The 20,478-nt window shown below is 54.1% G+C and overlaps 5 protein-coding genes across 5 annotated transcripts; 3 read left to right on the forward strand and 2 right to left on the reverse strand.

The window, feature by feature from the left end:
- Positions 1 to 234: 234 nt before the first annotated feature.
- DICSQDRAFT_183231 (DNA mismatch repair protein Msh6) lies at positions 235 to 5,347 on the forward strand. The gene is made up of 17 exons (XM_007369794.1): positions 235 to 676; positions 732 to 954; positions 1,125 to 1,750; positions 1,807 to 1,861; positions 1,918 to 2,297; positions 2,371 to 2,821; positions 2,893 to 3,104; positions 3,164 to 3,314; positions 3,373 to 3,493; positions 3,556 to 3,673; positions 3,745 to 4,117; positions 4,172 to 4,197; positions 4,252 to 4,278; positions 4,332 to 4,375; positions 4,431 to 4,523; positions 4,579 to 4,654; positions 4,710 to 5,347. Exons 1-17 carry the CDS (start codon positions 275 to 277, stop codon positions 5,205 to 5,207), a joined length of 3,876 nt encoding a protein of 1,291 aa, XP_007369856.1. The 5' UTR covers positions 235 to 274; the 3' UTR covers positions 5,208 to 5,347.
- Positions 5,348 to 7,920: 2,573 nt separating this feature from the next.
- Positions 7,921 to 9,782, forward strand: DICSQDRAFT_174006 (cytochrome P450; the record flags this gene model as incomplete). Its single annotated transcript, XM_007369795.1, has 10 exons — positions 7,921 to 7,936; positions 7,992 to 8,121; positions 8,176 to 8,364; positions 8,420 to 8,684; positions 8,734 to 8,857; positions 8,919 to 8,938; positions 8,991 to 9,262; positions 9,316 to 9,444; positions 9,500 to 9,652; positions 9,704 to 9,782. The coding sequence occupies 10 exons, from the start codon at positions 7,921 to 7,923 to the stop codon at positions 9,780 to 9,782; spliced, it is 1,377 nt and encodes a 458-aa protein (XP_007369857.1).
- Positions 9,783 to 11,273: 1,491 nt separating this feature from the next.
- DICSQDRAFT_92317 (uncharacterized protein) lies at positions 11,274 to 13,925 on the forward strand. Its single transcript, XM_007369796.1, has 4 exons — positions 11,274 to 11,489; positions 11,544 to 12,696; positions 12,750 to 12,925; positions 12,978 to 13,925. The coding sequence occupies exons 1-4, from the start codon at positions 11,310 to 11,312 to the stop codon at positions 13,848 to 13,850; spliced, it is 2,382 nt and encodes a 793-aa protein (XP_007369858.1). The 5' UTR covers positions 11,274 to 11,309; the 3' UTR covers positions 13,851 to 13,925.
- Positions 13,926 to 14,965: 1,040 nt separating this feature from the next.
- DICSQDRAFT_69627 (uncharacterized protein) lies at positions 14,966 to 16,018 on the reverse strand (the record flags this gene model as incomplete). The annotated part of the gene is made up of 2 exons (XM_007369797.1): positions 14,966 to 15,328; positions 15,566 to 16,018. The coding sequence occupies 2 exons, from the start codon at positions 16,016 to 16,018 to the stop codon at positions 14,966 to 14,968; spliced, it is 816 nt and encodes a 271-aa protein (XP_007369859.1).
- Positions 16,019 to 16,887: 869 nt separating this feature from the next.
- Positions 16,888 to 19,345, reverse strand: DICSQDRAFT_140385 (uncharacterized protein). The gene is made up of 8 exons (XM_007369798.1): positions 18,878 to 19,345; positions 18,680 to 18,822; positions 18,584 to 18,626; positions 18,421 to 18,529; positions 18,156 to 18,365; positions 18,056 to 18,102; positions 17,732 to 18,000; positions 16,888 to 17,666 (listed from the first exon to the last, which is right to left on the reverse strand). Exons 1-8 carry the CDS (start codon positions 19,275 to 19,277, stop codon positions 17,196 to 17,198), a joined length of 1,692 nt encoding a protein of 563 aa, XP_007369860.1. The 5' UTR covers positions 19,278 to 19,345; the 3' UTR covers positions 16,888 to 17,195.
- Between the last annotated feature and the right edge of the window lie 1,133 nt (positions 19,346 to 20,478).

A 20,478-nucleotide genomic window follows, 5' to 3' on the forward strand; every position in this document is an offset into this window, starting at 1 on the left:
TTGATCGTGGCCTTCGACCGCAACTACAAGGTGGCCTTCGACCGCACCCACAAGGTAGCCTCGCGCGGAATATTGTCGGATCTACATAGTACTCCAAGAGACAGTCGAGATGGAGGGACTGCAAACAATCGCAAATAACGCGTACAGAACGCGTCCGAGTGCGCGCTCGCTCTCCGACGCGACCGCGTCTCCTCCCTCTTTCCTACATATCATTGTCCCTCTCCCGATTCCTTTGCTGCTGCTCCAGTATACACGGAGACACAAAAACCGAGCCATGGCTTCCGCGACCAAGTCCAATGCGAATGCGGACAAGATGAAGCAGAAGTCTCTCATGTCTTTCTTCGGAAAGAAGGATGGCGTAGACACCAAAGCATCGCCTGCCGCCGACAAGCCAAAGCCAAAGCCTGCGGTAACAGAGACCCCCGCTAAGGCTACGAAGACGAAGCTCCGCGAAAAACTGAATCCTCCCTCGTCGCCTCTATCCACGAAGGAGGTGCATACACCCATGCCCAAGGGCAACTCGCAGTCGTCTGGCATCGTCAGCGCGACGTACACTCGGAGCTCCGAGGGCGGCAGCAGTATTCGCGATACCCCTCCAACAAGCGATCCCATTGACGTGGACATGCTGTCCGACGCGGAGCCTTCTGACGCGCTCCACAGTAGCGTGGCAAAGTCGGTACGTAAACCTGGCCGCGCATATAGTCACGTATGTGCGCTGACCCATGGCATAGACAACAGGTCGTAACAAGCGGAAGATCGTCGCCGCTGACTCGGACGATGACCTTCCTCCGAGCGACCCTGTTCGATACCAGAAGGCAAATGATAGGTCCAAGAAGCCGCGCATGTCCGCCGTGTTTTCGGATGTGGAGGAGGATGAGGAGGCTGCTGAGATGAACTCATTTGCAAAGCGTCTCACCAAGTACCAGAAGTCTCCCACGAAGTCGAAACCGAAAGGTGAGCCTGTCTCATCAGTCTGTCTTTTGCACAGCCGTACCCTAGGAAGCATAGGCACATCGTCACAGTTGTTGGGTAGACTCGTAGGCTTCCCGTAAACTTCGCAAATACCTGTTCATTCCTATCTCCTCCAGGAAACCCTTTCTGACGCTATTAATGTGGTTTCACAGGACGGAAGAAGATGGACGACGACGACGACTTCATAGTCCCAGACAATATCGACGAAGAGGATGACGAAGTAGAAGTGTCTTCCTCCCGGGGCCGCTCTTCCTCGCGTGCCTCCTCCCGCAGGTCGTCCCACTCCTCCGCCCTCTCCGAGCTCGACAGCGAGTTCGACGATGACGACCTGGAAGAGCCCAAATCGAAGTCCAAAGTTAAATCGAAGTCCTCCACGTCAAAGAAGGCCTCCGCTCCAGCACGTCCGCCCATCAAGCAAGAGTCCTCTAACCCAGGTGGGGGCAGCGCCTTCCTCACCGCCGCCGAGCAGCGTGCGCTCAAGCAGAAGTCCGACAAGAAGGCTGCCGAAGATGCGTTCAGCTTTCTTCTCGACGTCCGCGACAAGGACGGCGTGCGTCCGGGGGAGCCGGGGTACGACCCGCGCACGCTGTACATCCCGAAGAGCGCATGGAACGAATTCACCCCGTTCGAGAAGCAATTCTGGGAGATCAAGCAGAACCACTTCGACACGATCTTGTTCTTCCAGAAGGGCAAGTTCTTGGAGCTGTATGAGGAGGATGCGCGGATCGGGCATCAGGAGTTCGATTTGAAGCTGACGCAGAGGGTGAAGATGAGCATGGTTCGTGTGATAGTTTCGCGCGTGTATGCTAGCTGTTTACTCATACGCATACCTAGGTTGGCGTGCCCGAGATGTCGTTCAACTTCTGGGCTGCCAAGTTCCTCGGAAAAGGTACGTTCGCAGAACACTGCTCCTCAAAAGCGCATGGCCTAAGCTCCCCTCTGCAGGCTACAAAGTCGGTCGCGTCGACCAAGCGGAGACCGCGCTCGGTGCCGAGATGCGCCTCGCGGCAGACAAGAAGTCCAAAAAGCCCCCCGCAGCGGACAAGGGCAAGGACAAGATCGTCCGGCGCGAGCTCAATAAGGTGTTCACAAACGGCACGCTCGTCGACGCCGAGCTCCTCACCGACGACCAAGCCGGCCACTGCGTCTCCATCCGCGAGGAAGAGGACGCGGAGAGCAAGGACGGGAAGCAGACGTTCGGGATATGTGTGCTAGACAGTGCGACGAGCGAGTTCAACCTGAGCGCGTTTGAGGACGACATCTGTCGGACGAAGTTGGAGACAATGATGCGGCAGTTGAGGCCGAAGGAGATTATATTTACTAAGGTGCGTTCGTTTGTGTGGTTTAATCGCATCGCACATGTTCTTCAGCAGTTTTCCGATGCCTGCTGTCCGCTAGGGTAACCTCTCCGTGTCGACGACGCGTCTCCTCAAGTCCATCCTCCCCGGCAATTGTCTTTGGACCTCCCTTCGCGACGTCGAAGGGCTCAAGTTTCAAGACACAATCAAAGAGCTCAAGAAGCTCTACCCCGCCTCGGGCGATGACGACGACGAGATGGCTGACAACCCGCATGGGCTCTCTTCCGCGGTCCCCGAGCCTATTCGGCGCATGCTCCCTCACCGCGCCGCGATCGAGGCGTTGGGTTCAATGATCTGGTACCTCAACACGCTCAACATCGACAAGGACATCCTGAGCATGAAGAACTTCAACATCTATGACCCGATGCGTCGTGGACAGGGCCTCGTCCTCGACGGCCAGACCCTCGCACATATTGAGGTGCTTCAGAACAGCGAGGGCACCGAGGAGGGCACGCTCCTCAAGCTTCTTAGCCGGTGCATCACCCCGTCCGGTATGTCGCGTGCTCCCGTGTCACCTACCACATCGTCTTCAACACTTACTCTCGCGTTGGGATCGATGTAGGCAAACGGCTGTTCCGCATCTGGCTCTGTATGCCTTTGCGCGAGGTGAAGGACATCAATGCGCGGCTGGACGCCGTCCAAGACCTGCTCGACCATCCGACTTTCGAGGCTCAGTTCGCTTCGATCGCGAAGGGCCTCCCGGATCTCGAGCGGATCGTGTCTCGGATACATGCAAAGAACTGCAAGGTCAAGGATTTCTTGAAGGTTCTAACGGTGCGTTGCCTTTCCAAAAGCGTTTCGTATTCTGTACTAAAGCCAGGGGTAATGCGTAGGCGTTCAAAAACCTAAGCAAGGGCCTAGCCGAACTTGCAGATACCGCGGACGCGTTTGAGTCAAAGACTATCTCGGGCCTTTTGCGGACGGCGCCGGACTTGGCACCGAATTTGAAGCATGTAAAGTCGATGTTCCAGACACCAGAAGAGAGTACGTCGTCATGATCTAACCTATTCGTGTCGAAATTGTAGAGGCTTATGCTGAGCAGACAGCGACGAGCTGGTCCCTGAGGATGGAATGGACGAGGTCTACGACACTGTGATGTCGGAGATCAACGAGCTAGAGGATGAGCTCAAGGCGGAGCTGAAGACCATCCGCAAGAAGACTGGGTACGTCTTTTCCTGTGTTGCATCCGTCTAGAGTGCTTGGTCTGATTGCTCTTCTTGGGTAGCTTGGACGCGACCTACTGGCATAGCGCACAAGGGACGAAGGAGATATATCTCGTCCAACTTCAGGGCAAGGAGAAAGACAAGGCGCCGAAGGAGTGGACACTCAGCGGCTCGACGAAGGTGTGTTATCCTTCATGACCAGTAGTGCTCATCTTGCCTATACTGACCGAATTGCCTGCCCATTTGCTCAGAACGCGAAGCGTTTCATCATCCCCTCCCTCCAAACCACCATCCGCAAGCTCAAGGAAGCCCGCGAGAACCGCAACACCGCCATCAAGGACTTCAAAAATCGGTTGTTCGCTGAGTTCGACGCCGACCGTTCTGTCTGGCTGCGTGCGATCCGCGTGCTTTCCGAGCTCGACTGCCTCTTCAGCCTCGCCAAGGCGTCGAGCGCGCTGGGCGAACCTGCGTGTCGACCAGAACTGGTCGAGGGCGATGAGGCGTTTATTGACTTCACCGAGCTCAGACACCCCGCATTGGTTGCTGGCTCATCGCTCAGGGGTGACTTCATCCCGAATGACGTAAAGCTGGGTGGGGATGTTGGTAGGATTGCGTTGTTGACTGGTCAGTCATGGGTGGTGTTCTTGCCTTGATCTTGGCTGATGGTTGCGCGCGTAGGACCGAACATGGGAGGAAAGTCGACTGTGAGTCCTGCTTGTTTTTGGTCTTGCGACGCAGTCGCTGACTCACGCTTTTAGGCTATGCGTATGACCGCAACTGGCATTGTGAGCTGCCTACAACGTATCACGGACGTTTTTAGTCCTCATCACATCCTCAGATCATGGCCCAACTTGGTATGCTCGTCCCCGCCAAAAGGGCTCGGTATGTTATGGTTCATACTCATAGCTGCACTCGCATTGATCACTGGCCTCTGTAGCCTATGTCCAGTGGACTCTATTTTGACCCGTATGGGCGCGTACGATAACATGTTCTCCAACGCCAGTACCTTCAAGGTCGAGCTCGATGAATGGTACGGAAACGACCTGCTTGATTCTCGCAATGCATTGCTGAACCTCTGCCATTAGCTGCAAAATCCTCCGCGACGCTACGCCGAAGTCGTTCGTCATTTTGGATGAGCTCGGACGCGGGACATCGACATACGTAAGTTCGGCGAGGCAATGCGGATCGGAACACTTGCTCATATCAATGTATGTAGGATGGTATGGCCATCGCCGGTGCGGTCCTGCACCAGCTCGCGACGCACACCCTCTCACTCTCGTTCTTCGCCACTCACTATGGCTCCCTGACCGACGACTATGCGTACCACCCCAACGTGCGTAACATGCACATGGAGACCCTCGTCGACGATGAGAAGCGGGAACTTGTCTTCCTCTACAAGCTCGTTGACGGTGCCGCTGGCTCCTCGTTCGGCACTCATGTTGCCAATCTCGCCGGCGTACCTCTCGAGGTCGTCGAGCGTGCTGAAGTGGTTTCGAAAGACTTTGCGAAGCACTTCAAGGAGAAGCTTGAGGGGAAGAAGACCAAGGTCTCTGGCCGCCTCCCTCTCGTTGCCCAAGCAGACTTTGCGTATCTCTTCAAGCTTGCCACAGGCGCCCTAGAGTTGCCGGAAGATAAGGTCAGGAGGCGGGAGGTACTGAAGACGCTGAAAGGTGCAGTGATAGGTGCACTACAAGAGACTCTTGTTGCCGCTTGAGCAGAGGAGGACGTCGTTGCTGATCTAGACTCGCTATCGTATCGCTGCTTTGCTGATTGCTCTGTGTATAGCTTATATCATCATACGTCATCACTCTAGCTACTATATTGCCGCTTTGTAATGCATCAGACTCGTTGACTGCCCACAGACGAGGATATCACGTCGTCGAAAGAATTGGCAACCTCATCTCCAGTTATTTCACGTGCGATACTTGACAAGATGCGCACACTTCAGTGGTTTTGTCGTATCAATTCAGTCATCGTGTTCAACAGCATAGCTAGACGCAGTGCCAAGCTCGTCGTGCAAAGTCCTGAGACTACGGTAAGCGTCGCGAGTTCATGCCGCTTGATTGATTCTCAGGCCAATGCGCATACATTGCGCCGCTACCGCTCTCAGTCGATTGCACCGGGATGAGGAATACACATCGCTGTGTTGATTCGTCAACAGGCTGTCGCATCGTTCCGTACAGCTCCCCATTGTCGAACAGAATATTAAACGCTTTGCCCAACGTAACCTTGTCCTCATGCGGTCTATCGACGTCAACCGCCCACGTTGTCAGCTTGCCACGATAGCCACTTGAGCAGGATAAAGCGGAGCCTGTCAACACTGAGAAATCAGATCATGTTTGATTGATCCTTGATGCGGAAGTCGTAGAAGAGGATACCTCGGAATGGGGCATGCAAGACAATTTGTTCGTTCACACAAAATTGGCACGAGGCAATCTTCCTGAGTGTTACCGGCTGGATTGTCTTTGAGCCCACGAGTGTTACCCAGCCACTATGAGACTGGGAGAAGCGCAAGCGGATCTCTTCACTGAACGCCGTAATGAGAGGCGCCCCACTCCATCGATGTGCGAAGTCTTCAGTGATCTTGGAGACTCTGGTGGCTCACTCGAACGTCTGTCGTGAGACCAAGCCATCCTGCAGCAGCAGGAGGCCTAACCCCTGATACTCACTTGTGGTTAGTGGGTCCAATCTATACAAAGGAAGGCTCCACCGTGGGCCGCACTCGGTGACAAGGTCGGAACCAATCACAAAGCTCGCGGGATCGGAAGACGGCGTAACACGGAGACACAACTCGCCTGCGAGCGATGGGCCGGGAGTAGGGATGTGGTGGTATCAGAATCCCCATGCGCTGGGTGGAATTTGTCAGAGCTCCAGCCAGCAGGCAAGATATGTACAATGCCCTTCGTAGGGGTGGCGCCGTCCACAATCGATAGCACGATGGCAAGGAGGGCCCACAACAAGAGCTGAGGTCGAGGTAGTCATTGGTAGTGAGCTCGGTTGGGTCGAGCGTCCGTATCACGCGTCGACTCGGCCTCCCCAGACCCCTAGGCCTTTCGGTGCTCATAAGATGCGTCAGTGGTCTGGTGTCCGAGGCCTCTCGGTGAGTTGTAGTCGATGAAACTGTGCGCGAGGGAAAGTAGTCGACAATATCTGCTCTTGAGAACCTCTGGAGCTTGCGGAGCATTCATACGAACGCCTTACGAGCCTCGATGACTTGGCAAAGGCCCGTGAGCTGAACTGAAGGTTGCCTGAAGGTTGCCATGGACATCTGTACTGGTAGTTGATGTGAGTACACAACACGAGCCGGGCTAGTACAGCTGGGATGATCATGATACGGCGATTGCTCACCTGCTCGGGACATTACTGTTATTGACCGCGGATGGACCAAGAGAGGAACCATCCTGTGTGTTCACAATCCGAGTCGAATCCGGATTCCGGCGGCTTGAACTTGGGCGTGAGAAGCGATCAGCCTATGTTCAGATCGAGATCAGCGCTCAAACATAGTACACGTCTCGTGGTTGTCCTCATGCACATTGACCTATTACTCACCCGCCTCAGGACCATATATCATGATAGCACCAAACACCACTGAGATCGGAGAGATCAAGTACGCCGTGCGCCCACCATTGTGACGACTATGTTGCTTGCGGGCTTGCGTGCACCGGCAGCCACTGTCATTTCGGGCCAGCTCGCCGCCTGGCACGTCATGGCCCCAACCTGGCTATTGTGGTACGTCCCATCCCTCATTCCTGTCCTGCGATGATATCAGAATGTCGTGAACAGTGCAAGATGATACTGTACCGGCTGAACCTCATGTTATCGGCTCATTCATGAGCATGTCACCCGTCTGCGCAACATCTGGTGTGAAGTAGACCAGGACTTGGTGCAGACAGTCGAGGTGCCATCAGTACCTCCTATGTGATATCAGAACATCCATTTTCCCATGATGGTGCTCTGTCCGATAAGCTTTCAACAGGGAATGCGCGGACAATGGGGCGGCACATTCATAGTAATGTACCACCCTCAGTAGGCGGCTCAAATGCGGTTCTATAGGCCTAATCCAGCAGTCTAACTACCCACACTTCGGGAGCAAAGAGGGCAACGTGATGAATTCTGATTGCAGGGATGCCTCATATCATGTTGGCGGAGCCTCCGTCTCCACCGTGTAATCCTCCAACTCCCGCTACAACCACGTATACGCGAGAACGCATACTCATCCGCGACGCGCGCTCGTGATGTTTGATGCTCGCTTAGACTTTGCGCTGTTTCTTCTTTCAGGACTGGTCGGGGCAGCTATGCTTGCGCTATCGGGGTGGAAGCGCCGCGGTCCATCTCGGCTCCCACTTCCTCCAGGGCCAAGGCCCCTCCCTATCATCGGTAACTTGCTTGACATGCCCTCCGAGAACCTGGTGACTTCACTTCACAGAATGAGCAAGCATTACGGTGGGTCACCAGTCAGCGAGTCAACATCTCTCAGCTAGCTGAATCCGGTCAACAGGGGAGGTGATGCACCTCGACGTCTTCGGGGAACCTACAATAATCATCGACTCGTATGAAGCCGCAATCGCGATCTTGGAAACCAGCTCCGCGAGCACCTCAGATAGGCCGCGATTTGTTATGGCAGAATTGTGAGTGCACCTCTCCAGGCATTCTCTATCAGTCTGACGTCTGGGCGATGTGAGGGTCGGCCTCGGATACGAGTTTGCCCTCATGAAATATTCAGACGCATGGAGGCAACGCCGCCGGATATTCCACAGTTTCTTTCATCAAGGCGTGGTCTCTCAGTACAGACCCGTTCGTCTGCGCGAAGTGCGACGACTCCTGGGCAAGCTACTTGATGAACCAGAGAAGTTTCTCCATCATAGTCGACAGTATGTATAGCCTATTCAATGTCATCTAAGGGACATCGCTAACAATACACCCTAGCTACATCGGCGGTACCATCATGAGCGCTGTGTACGGGATTGAGATCAAAGACCAGAACGACAAGTTTATAGCTATCGCAGAGAAAGGGGGAGAGATATTCAGCGACGTGATGGTACCCGGTCGATACCTAGTTGAGTTGTTCCCACTACTAGCCCGCATTCCTGCGTGGTTTCCTGGTGCCATTTTCAAGAGGAAGGCTGCACGTTGGGAGCGGGATATCCATGATGTCAGGACGGCTGCGTACAACGCTGCTAGTGAAGCGATAGTAAGTACTTCTGGCAACAATCAGTCATGATGTATTGACCGTATGCCAGGCGCGAGGCGACGCGGGACTGTCTATGACATCGTCTCTCGTAGACAAGTCCATTCGTGAACATGGCAGCGTCTCGGCTGAGGACGAGGAGATCTTCAAGGATGTCACCGGTGTTGCTTATGCTGGTGAGCAATTCCTCTTGCAGTCTTTCCGTAGCCGCCGTCATTGACCAGATGATCTCGCTAGCGGGAGCGGATACGGCTAGTGTCTCCCTGTATACGTTTACCTCAGCGCGTCGTTCTCATATGTCGCCACTAGACAATTGCTACCCTGACAGCATTCTTTCTTGCAATGGTCGCATATCCCGATGTTCAGCGCAAGGCCCAAGCAGAGCTTGACGAGATTGTGGGCCAGGATCAGCTTCCCGACTTTAGCCACCAAAAGTCTCTCCCGTATGTCAACGCCGTCATGAAGGAGTGCTCTCGATGGCATACCGTGATGCCGCTTCTCGTTCCTCACCGGTCAATAAAGGACGTCGAATACAACGGCTACCTTATACCCGCAGGCTCAGTTCTCATTCCGAATGCCTGGTAAGAATTTGGAAATTCTTCCAATATGATTCGTCTGATTCTGCGGTCTATAGGTCGATGTCGCGCGACCCCGTTGCGTACCCTGACCCTGATAGGTTCATGCCAGAACGCTACCTCAAGGGAGGCAAGATGGACCCAGAGGCGAGGGACCCACTGAAATTCCAGTTCGGCTTTGGGCGTAGGTGAGTGTGCCCATCACCACATTGACTCCATATCGACATATAGCACTCGTCGTAGGATATGTCCGGGAATGCCATTCTCCCAGGACTCCTTGTTTCTTGCCATAGCGTCTGTTTTGCACGCCTACAACATCCGTCCGCCTGCAAGCGTAAATGATTCGTCAGATCTGATCCGGCTTGGGCCGAAGATGCCATCAGGCGGCGCCCTTTCGTACGTAGCGGAAGTCCCTTCATGATAGTCGAGTTCTCATAGCTACTGCAGATATCCAGATCCGTTCGGATGCAGCATTACTCCTCGTTCTGAGCTTGCTGCAAGCATCATCCAACAGTCGCGCTTCTGAACTTATTCATAAGGGGTGAGTTGCCTCTCCCAATTGTTGGAGCATTGCGGGATGCCTGGACGAACTTGAAGGTGGTGCCATCGAATTCAGGACATGCTACTGTGTGGTCTTCGACTGTAGCTTGGTCTTTTGACTGTGGTACGATAGACATCCGCTAAGCCATGCCGTGTATTCACTTAGTTTGAAACGAGTGTTGAATTCCGGATCTGGATTTTAATGAAGATGATGTTCTATCCCTCAAGGGGTTCTGCAACGCCAGGAATTATGGCGCCTGCCTCTCCAGCAGTAGTGATCTATGTATCCCACAAACTTCAGGCATTGTTGAGACTAATATCTATCATATGTCCTCCAATTTTCGTAAGATTCTGTGGAGCTGAACGCGAGCTATGGGGATGCCATGTTCCGAGCACCTACATGAAAGGGGTTTTGCAAAACCCATAAGCGCCTGCAAGAAACGGCTTCCCTAGGATGTCTACCCATCTTCGGAGCTATCGGGGATGATTTCGGTATAAAAAATGCACCCATACATTCATACAGAAAGATATTTGAGCTTTCTCAGTGAGAGACAAAGAGAGATCTGTGTATCAAGTTGGACGTCAACTCGCTTAGAGGTGTAACTAAATGTCTCCTGCTCGCAAAGGCGTCCTCCAGCTCATTTGGCTCCAAAAAGTTGACAGATGATATCAAAATGGGTGTAGTATTATGTATTTGAGATATCAGAGCGATGCATTAGGAGGGGAGGGAGAGCTTGGGGTTTTGCAAAACTCCCAGATTTTGCAAAACCCCTTGAGGGATAGTTGGGGCGCTGCGAGAATCACAGATCAATAGTCCGTGCACTATGCCATAATTGGGAGATTGCTTATCGGAGTCTGACTCGTGTTCCCACGCATCCTTCCGCATTGGGAACTCGTTTAAGAACACGTTCTACGTCAACCTTCTCCTACTCAGCGGTGTCCTGCTTCGTGTTTAAAGGGCATCTTGCCTTGTGGTGGATGATCATTACAGCCAGGTGCTAGGAACGTCGTTCTTTGTTAGAGCCTCAGATAACAACATCTGACATCACCCGAACAGGTTTGGACTGCTTGTCGGAAGGTTTGCGGGCAAGAACACAGCGCCGGGATCCTAGCCTCGTCTTTTTTGCGGAGGTCTTGTCCTGTTGTTCGACGACTTCCTTATAAGGAGAGGCCTCCTTTAGTATTGACGTAGGTTCCCCATCACCTCTGCTCTCTCATGTCCTCCGATTTTGACGAGTTGTCCATTCATATACCCTCCGACAGTGGCGAATCCCCGCCACTGTCTGAGGCTCAGCCCCCGATACCTGGCAGTGCTCTGCGGAGGAGGAAGACCCTTGTGTCTCATCCGCCTCCCTCCCCACACACGCCTCCTCGCAAGGAGCCACGCCGTCCAGTCCGAGACAACTTCGAGCAGCCGTCACAGAAGATCGATCCTCTGAACCTCAATCTCCACATTCCCAACCCGTTGTCCAACAAGGAACTCCTTCCCGATTTCATTGCTCCTGCAGAAACTATGAATCGGTGGCACCAGCTCCACATAGGCAACTGGATGGCCAAGTTCGCCCCTCCCAGCGAACCGCTATCCGAGGAGATCAGTACACGACTACGACAGCTCACCGATGAGACGTACAAGAAGAACAATATCAGGTCGTTCAAAGATATCCGTATTGAGTCCGACATGCACAAACCATTTGTACGTAACTCAACATCATCACCCGGGTCCCGTTGACCGATAATTCGCCCGTAGACCGGTCTCATACAGGCGATTTTGACAGAGTTCGAGTCGAAAGACATCGTAGCTCTGGATACATCCGTTCACGAAGACGACGACAATAAGAAAACGACGATTCCCGACGGCGGCATTTACCGCGCCAGCAACGAGGCGCGGCGTGCCACCAAGCTCCTCCCCGCTCGCCTGAGGAACAGAGAGATGCAGCCTGAGCCGAAGGAGGAGCGCCTCGACCAGGCCGTGCGACGCTCTTGGCACTGGGTGAACACGATCATCGAGGGGAAGGGGAGTCCTGATCGGTGCGCTTTTGACTTTAGAAGGCACAGAGAAGCCTTCCTTCGTGAGTCGGAGGAGGGTAGGGCCGCGCTCGAACAGCTTGCCGAGTATATGGCTCACGTGTTCAAATACCAACATCGCACTTTCGCCTACGCCATCTACTTCTTCCGTAACAAGGCCCGTCTCATATACTTCGATCGCACCGGCGCCGCTGTCTCCGATTGGTGCGATTTTGAGAAGGATCTCTACCTGCAGGAGTTCGTGTACAGGCTCGCAAAGGCTGGAGACGCAGAGCGCGGATACGATCCCACGGCCACGCTTATGTCCCCCGATTCGCAGGAGGTGCAGGACTTCCTCGGTTGGGACAATGCCAAGCTTCCGCTATTCCGACAGTGGGTCAAGCAAGCTACTGAGAGGTCCTGTCCCATCTACAAGCTGGAGGTCACATCGGAGACGCGAGACGCTTCCGGAGAGGTGCATACAGCGCGTCGCTACTTCCTCGTCGGTCGTCCTCACGCTTGCGGCGAGGCACTGGTCGGTCGTTGCACTCGGGGATACATCGCGTTCAACCTCGCTGAGAAGACTCTGTGCTTCCTGAAGGACTCGTGGCGTGCCGTCGTCCCCGGTCGTACTCGCCCAGAGCATGAAGTATACCAGCGTCTGTACGCGAGACTCAAAGCTTCAGGCTGTTCCACAGACGGCTTACCTACTTTGCTCTGCGGTGGCGACGTCGGTGGTCATGAGGCCCAGAAGACTCGCGTGCATTCGGAAATCACGCAAGCGCAGCCTGTCCCTCGAGCCCACCATCGCTTGGTCCTATGTGAAGTAGGTCTTCCCCTGGAAAAGTTCGGCGACTTTCACAGTCTCGTACAGTTAATGAGACAAGCTGTTGACAGTAAGTACTCTACCGTGCTCTCGTGAAACCTATACTGATGGGTGATGATCCAGCGCATGCCGACGCCTGGAAGCATGCGGGCGTCCTTCACCGTGATATCAGCGTCTCGAACATTCTTATCAAGTATGATATGGAACGTGGTCGAGCTGTGGGTTCGATGCTTTGCGACTGGGATCTCAGCAAGTATAAGGAGGAGTTGGTGTTGGAACCGACTCAACCGGACCGCACTGTGAGTCGATTGCTACTACCTCATCGACTTCAGTCCTAATTTCACCACCTAGGGAACGTGGGCGTTCAAGTCCGCTCTATCCCTACTTTTCCCTTGGAAACGATACGAACTGTCCGACGACATCGAATCCTTCGTGCACGTTTTACATTATCTCATCCTCAGGTATCATCGTACCGACCTCGCCCCGACTCTCGAGACTTTCTTCAACGACTACTTCGGGTTTCACAGGGTCCATGGTGACATCCAATATGGTGGTTTTATGAAATGGCGCCTTTTCGATCACGACGCCGTCAAAACTCCGTACCGCGTCGTGTCCGACCATCCTCTGCAAAGCCTTGTGAATGGCCTAGCTGTCTTGTGCCACAACCAATATCAGCTCAAGCGCCCATTCGTCGAAGAAATGACTGCGGAATACGAGCATCCCTTCCTGGCGGGGCCGGACCCTGTTTCACCTTCCGCCAGCGGAGGCGTCTCTCTGGATTACTTGGGGCGCTACGAAAAGCTTGAGGAGAATCCAGGGACGGGTGTCCAGGCGTTGTCTTCCCAACCCGCCTCAGTGTCGTCACCGAGTAGCTCCCCCGGGGGGAATTTGGAGACGCATAAGGACCTCATCCTGCTGCTGGGGCGTGTCAACAGTCTCTATCTGAGATTGTCGGCGTCCGCTGCAAAGAGCGATCAACAAAGGGACCAGTTCGATTTCCAGCGTCGCGAGAGCAACACATCGAAATTCAAGTCGAATTTCTCGACGTCCGAGCACTTCGATCTGGCGCCATCTGGACCTTCCAGTGCCTCGAAACGCGTTCGCAAAGGTGTGCGAGGTACCACGGGAAAGCAACGCAAGCGGAGAAAGGGTGGTGATGCCCGGGACGACGATAACTCATCAGGCCGCGACAGTGGTGCGTCAGGCTCGGGGGAGGACGAGTGATGGTTAGGCACCTTGCACACGCTATCTTCGTTCATGTATGCATATGGTAGAGATTTCAGCAATCGTGATCACCAGTCGAGGTCTCAAGTCTGCATCCCTGCTTACTTTTCGCTTCCCGCGACAAAGTACAACGGCAGCAGCATGTCGAGACTGTTGTCTCCGTCTGTCGCTTTTGTTGATTGCTTTGGCTCTACACGGATGTCGACTCGCGAGAAGGATGTCTGCGGGACACTCCGGTACGGAGTTCTGGTTACCATGTTCCTCAGCGCGACACTGGCAAGGACGATCGGATTCATTGATTGACACCATCGTGACCTGTTGTACAAGTGATTCGTCGCGGCTGCGTAGAGAGAGAGTTGATGTGGGCGTACAGTGATCAACGCCTCAGGTTGCGAAACAACACCCAATCAGTCCATCCTCCATTACGATTACCGGAGCATCTTCTCTGAAGGCACATAGCTTATTCAATATGGTACTAACCCGGTCCTCTGCAATGGTTTCCCAGCTGATCCACGCCCACAGACATTGCCCTTCGCCTTACTTTGCCTTTCGTCTTGCTGCTAAGCCATCCTAGACCGTGTGAAACTGCTCCCTCACGCAGAATGTTATCTGCCTGAAATGCATTACCAGAAAAACAAATCGCAGCCCCCGACTGATTCTCCTGTCTTCGTTAGTCTGATTATACAATTGTTCGACTCGTGTAGGCAGAAGCTATTTAGTTCAGCTCAATCCCGTGGAACTGCTCGCAGTATCTTCTATCGTACGTCGCTCTTGAAGAGTATCATGGAATCGCGAGGTGGGGGAAGAACATCTGCATGTCCAAGACGCGGCACATTCAGGTCGCAGAGGACTAGTGAAGTTCGGACGAGGACCTACCGCCGCGATACATCGGCCTGTGGGACTGGCATAGAGATTGACGTCCATCCCGAATCTACGGGTTTAGTCCGATCCCAGCACACGATACGACGGTTGTTGCGTCATCGCAGTGTTCAGATAAATAGTATGACGGCTCGTCAACGAGTAGGCTGCATCCCTTCGTCAACGGAACAGACCCTCGACAAACCCTTCCGTACTTGCCCCAGTCGGATGATATCCGGAAATACTATCAAGCTGCACTACGCATTGTCCGCGGCGTATAGCTGAAACTCCCACGGGAGGCGCTGCTGCGGGCCGCCTTCGTTGAACCAGATCCTGCGCAGACGACAGGTCGCGTATACCTTCACGTACGAGACATGTGACAGAGTTCCGCTGGGCACCTGTGTCCTCCCTCCGTTGTGGTTGTTAGCAGGAGAGAACGGAGATGGCTCCTCGTCATCCTCATCCGCGCGAGCGAGGGCACCAGACGAGAAATGGGGGAGGAGAGATGGCAAGTTCAGTGAAGTCGTGGACCATGATGTCAGGGGACGTGAAGAGGACGGTGGAAACGAAAGCGGGAGTAGGAGGAGGGGCAGAACCCCTAGCTTTAGCTTCGGTTGTTTCTGTGCAACCAGAGTGGAACAAGTCAGTGAACGAACAAGAAGCAGACAGAGATGCTAACCAGAAGCCCGCCAATCCTGTCGAGTCACGGCTTGCAGTACTTTACCAGTCATTCCCACAACACAGACCGCGACAAAGGTGCCATGACACTCAGTCGGATGACAGAATGAGTTCATCCGAGACACGGTGTCTCTCCAGTAGCCAAGGACGTAATATGATTGAGGGGAAGAACGTCGCACCTGGAACGTGGAGCACCGCACGACTCCTTCTCGACCAGATCGATCCACCACCCCGACCTCGAAAGCCCACTCTCTACCCATGTTCCGAACCTGCAAGTGCATCCAAGCATGCTTCAGGCCCAGATACGCCCTGCTGCCCGCTTTCCCCGGCGCGGCCGGGGCTGCCGGTGGACATCGTATGTATGTCGTACGCAGCGTTGGGGATTGTAAGTGCAAGACGGTTTGGTCAAGGGTGTAGTTTGGTGATTGGGCTGTATCGTCCTCTAAGCCTGTCGCCGTGATTAGAGTCTGAGGCGGCGGAGGGACCGGCTGGGAGGTCGTATCGTTCAGCAGGCAAATGACTGAGTCGGCAGGGAGGGTGCTGTCCGTGTGGGTCTGGAAAAGACCGAGAGGGTCACTCCCGGTGGATGAAAACAAAGAGACGAGGCTAGGCTGGACAGACGATGAGAACATGGTGGACGTCGTGGACAGAGACAAGCAACGCGCGTCAACAGCAATACAGCGGTTTTCGAATGACTTGTCGTTTGCTGTAAGCGCCGACGCGAGCGCGCACCTGCGTCCGACCCCCACTGATGCCTCCTTCGACCGACGATATCTCCTCGTCCCTTCCACCAATTAACTCGCTTCTTTCAGTAGATCACGTATGGAGCTTATCTTCACACGTTGATGTCAGTCTTGTCGCTAAACGTGCCACCCATATCGCGCCAGCCCCATATTGCATCTCGTGCACTCGCCTCTCAGTCCAGACTCTATTACACACTGAACAACGTGGTGGACTCCTCCGGAAACCATCGGAAAGGGTAAAGTTGAGTACTATCGAGGGTATGATGCAAGAGGTTTGTGATTCTCGGAGTGGTGACGTTGTGTATGGGGGCGGCTGGGAGGTAGCGTCTTGGGCGACATCGGAGGTTCTCTTTGGGCGATAGCAGACAGTGTCATTTGTGAGTAATATATACTATGGGAGCTCTAGCGATCTTGCGGGGTATTTGGGAGCAAGTATCATCGCTGTAGGACTGCAGGAAGGGTCGCTGGGCGATTCATATAATGGATAACTACACGCGACTGACATTGATGACGGTTCATCGACCTGAGTTTCTACATAGGTACGTGCTCGTCCAGTGAGAGTCTCCGGTTAGTCAACTCATCCCATAGGTTGTTATGATATTGATGCTGATCTCTCCAGGTCCCAGGATAGCACTACCCAGCAAGAACATAGATACAGGACTGTACACCGACGTGCTGTGTTATTGATTGATCCGGAGTACCAACTTGACTCTGTCGAGAACTAGTCCTTCCCATTTATGAACCTTTGTATCTATTCGTCATCCTCTTGATCAGTACAGTTGCTCGGGCCCATAAACTAATCGCGACAATTGAGCAGTACCAGATGTCTCACCATCCATAGGCTTGAATATTGTAGCTACGCTGCGAGCAGTCCACTGCACTCGACGCTCTACTATCCACGGACCTACTATCGACGCAGGATGTAATTACTGATGTACAGTGTCCCTATTACACCGGTGCAAAGGCCCGGTTGGATCTAGCGTATAGTCGTATCACTAGTATACAAGTCATAAAGTGTCAGAACGCCATAATCATCAGTCACACGCACTCTATCGCGGTGTCGTGTTCAAGGTGCGACCTCCGCAGCGCCCCCTTCTGCCCTAGTCTGCTTCTCGGGATCTATCGACTCCGTTTGCACCTTCGTTTCATGATGGAGGCCATACGTCTCGTCCACCTGCCCCTGCATCGGCACCTCCTTCATCAACCCAACCGACAGCAGGCCCACACCGCTGATGCCAATCATCGTCTGCCACACGACCTTCAGGCTCGCCGCGAACGCGTCGCGCACCTGCGAGCGCAGCGGCTCCGCCAGGCCTCCGATAACGGGTATCGCTGCGTACGCGATCTGCACGCCCGCAGGGAACTGTGCATCGAACTGCGGCGGAAGCGTTTTGTCGAGCTGGTTCTGGAGGATGGCAGAGCCGATGGTGATTCCCCACGTCTGCGCAAACGTGCGCGCGAAGGAGAAGAACGCGAGCGCCGATGCGTTTCTGGATACGGGCAGGGGCGCGAGGACGGGGAACACCGTCGCGGGGAACTGAGTGGACGAGTATATACCGTCAGTGTCCTGTAGGGAATGCGAGGGGAGGGGGAGAAACGCACCAAAAGCCCGAGCCCAGCAGAAGCGACGATCTGGTATCCTACCCATTTGCCCGTCGAGGTGCCCGCCTTGAGCGTCGAGAGCAGGCCGAAACCGATCAATAGAAGGCACCAGGCGGTCACGTTTGCCCACCGATACCTCTGAGTGAGCTGGACGGATGTACCAGCGATGAAGGCGAAGGGAGCAATGATGAGAGTCACAGGAAGTGTCTGGACACTAGAGTGGATGGGAGATGCGCCCTTGCATGCTTGGAAGTAGACAGGGATGTAATCTACAGGCAATAATGGATTAGCATGAGCGTGTAGAGGGAAGAACCGCGTGCCTACAAAATACAGCTGTGGACGTGATGCCGTGAAAGAAAGTGCCGAGATACCTGGAACGGAAATCAATATTGTGGAGGTATAGTCGAGATTCGGAGGTACATACGCAGATACAGATGTCCTGTTGCTGACAACGTCCCAAGGAATGCTGGCCTCCTTCGGCACGAGCCACTCGTAGACGAAGAACAGGCCGATGAATACGAAGCCAATGACGAGGGTGGCTAGTGTGTGCGCGTCGCTCCATTTGTACGCCACGCCTCCCCACGTCAACCCAATGAGAGCAAGTGTCGTGCCGATTATGATGATCAAATTTCCGCTGCATCAAACACGATCAGGTTGGTGTTGCCCAGGGGAACATGCAGGGCACGTACGCAACGTCCAGACGCGCGAGCTTTTCACGCACAGAGCCCGGGGGTGTACGAACTCGGAGGAAGAATAGCACGAGGAAGAATGCGATCCCAATGAGTGGTAGATTGAGATCTGCAAACCGGTCAGCAAAGTCCTAATCGGAAGCCTCGGATTCATATCACTTACAGAAGATCCAACGCCAGGCGTTCGCCTGGGACAGAGCACCACCCTAACAGATGACCCAGTCAGTAAAGGTCGTACGCACCACTCGGTGTGACTCACGATTGGGGGACCGACACCGGAAGCAAGTGCCCAGACACCAGAGAAGATTCCCATAAACATTCCCCGCTCCGCTAGTGGAACGAGGTCGGACACAATAATTTCCGAAAGATTGAGGATGCCTCCACTGCCTATCCCTTGTACCGCTGCGCAAGGACACGTTAGAGTCTATTGATCTATTGCACGGAGGAGGAAACTCACTCCTCCCAGCGATGAGCATGTTCATATTTTGTGCTGCTCCAGACACCGCGCTCCCGACCAAGAAGAGCCCAACGGAGGCGAGCATGACTGGACGACGGCCGAAGGCATCTGCCAAGCGGCCGGACAGGGGTAGAATAGCGGCACTGGCAAGACCGTAGGCAGCTCCTACCCAGACGAACTTGTCTCCGCCTGCGAGGGAGTCGGTGATGGTCGGGAGGGCGGTGGAGATTGCGGTGAGATCAAGTGCGCTAACGAAGGTGCAAACGAGGATGGCGGTGAAGGAAAGCCAGAATGCAGAGCCTTTGCGAAATCCAGTGTTCTGTGGTTCGGTGTTCACGGTAGCCTCAGAACCGGTTGGTATGCGGCTCAAAGCCACGTCCGTTGGGGATGTAGTGGACATTGAGAAGGGCCAGAGCTAGTCACGAACGACGAGGGAAAGGATAGCAATGCTCAGAGGCGACAGTGAACGACTGACTCTCTACTGAGTATAAAAGGCGAGTGCTCAGGATAAAAAGCATGTCATAAACATACGCAACCTGTTCGGCACGAACGTATGGATGAATCATACACCAATAAGCGTTCCTGTGGCTGGCTGCGTACGAGAATGTGGGTGTGCACTTTTTACGGCAACGAATGATTCCGAGATGGGAGATACCCAGGTACGCGCAGCCGCCGAGGCTTGCGCGTCCAGTAGCACTGCCACAAGAGGGGCTCTGGAATCGGAATCGCAGCCTGCCAAGTTATCGCGTCACCCCTCGGCCGCTGCGTCGTCAAAGACGGACATCATCAAGCGGTGATCGCATGTGAGCGCGTGGCATATGCAGACTCAGCCTAGGTAACCCTTGCCAACTCTGTGCACTATGAGTCCGCTCAGACATGCCTTGGTTGTATGTACTGTCGACGTCAAATTGGTCAACGGGCCGCGTAAGTATCGGCGACCTTGTTGTTTCAGACCGCGTCCCGATATGGCAGATCAGACGCCTGATCGCGCCAATTGATCCGAGTCGACGACGCTCCGATCTTACAAATGCCCGGGCCCGTGATTGCATCCGAATCTGAGTACAGTCGACACCCTCTTAACCCATAGCCCTCGGGACAGGCCCGAGTATATGGGTTTTGAGGGGTTATGGGCTGCGAGAACTTAAGCGCCTCATAAGCGCCCCTGATTAGTCCCAGTTAGCGAGCGCTGGAAAGGCGTCTACTGACCCTTTGAGAGAGCGCTATGAGATTTCGAACAGACTCACCTACCCACAACGTGGTCGGAGCATGGATGGACACTGGGAGGACTCTGGGAAGCATGCATCGAGTATTGCAAAGGTTATCGATGAGCGTAATCTCAATGTGAGCCCTATTACCGTATGGGTTTTGGGCCCTAGAAAGCTATGGGTTATTGGGTACCAGGGGCCTATGGGTTATGGGGTCGAATTCCCCCTATCCCGACTTGGGAAAGCCAAAATCTTATGGGTTTCGGGAGTTTATGGGTTACCAGGGGTATGGGTTAGGAGGGTGTCGACTGTACTGGACGTCCTGCCTTCCTCCGATGGACTCGGAAGAAAGTGTTCCTCCTGTTGATCGAAACAAAAAGCGCTTCGTATAAGAGA

The sequence above is a fragment of the Dichomitus squalens genome, assembly GCF_000275845.1.
Source record: "Dichomitus squalens LYAD-421 SS1 unplaced genomic scaffold DICSQscaffold_56, whole genome shotgun sequence".
NCBI lineage: Eukaryota > Fungi > Basidiomycota > Agaricomycetes > Polyporales > Polyporaceae > Dichomitus > Dichomitus squalens.

Coding starts and splice junctions, on each gene's coding strand:
- DICSQDRAFT_183231 (XM_007369794.1), top strand. CDS start 275: ATGGCTTCCGCGACCAAGTCCAATGCGAATGCGGACAAGATGAAGCAG. Junction 3,494..3,555: donor ACCATCCGCAAGAAGACTGG/GTACGTCTTTTC, acceptor CTTCTTGGGTAG/CTTGGACGCGACCTACTGGC. Junction 4,198..4,251: donor ACATGGGAGGAAAGTCGACT/GTGAGTCCTGCT, acceptor TCACGCTTTTAG/GCTATGCGTATGACCGCAAC.
- DICSQDRAFT_92317 (XM_007369796.1), top strand. CDS start 11,310: ATGAATCGGTGGCACCAGCTCCACATAGGCAACTGGATGGCCAAGTTC. Junction 11,490..11,543: donor CCGACATGCACAAACCATTT/GTACGTAACTCA, acceptor ATTCGCCCGTAG/ACCGGTCTCATACAGGCGAT. Junction 12,697..12,749: donor AATGAGACAAGCTGTTGACA/GTAAGTACTCTA, acceptor GTGATGATCCAG/CGCATGCCGACGCCTGGAAG.
- DICSQDRAFT_140385 (XM_007369798.1), bottom strand. CDS start 19,277: ATGTCCACTACATCCCCAACGGACGTGGCTTTGAGCCGCATACCAACC. Junction 18,823..18,877: donor CATGCTCATCGCTGGGAGGA/GTGAGTTTCCTC, acceptor GTCCTTGCGCAG/CGGTACAAGGGATAGGCAGT. Junction 18,366..18,420: donor CTCGCGCGTCTGGACGTTGC/GTACGTGCCCTG, acceptor TGTTTGATGCAG/CGGAAATTTGATCATCATAA.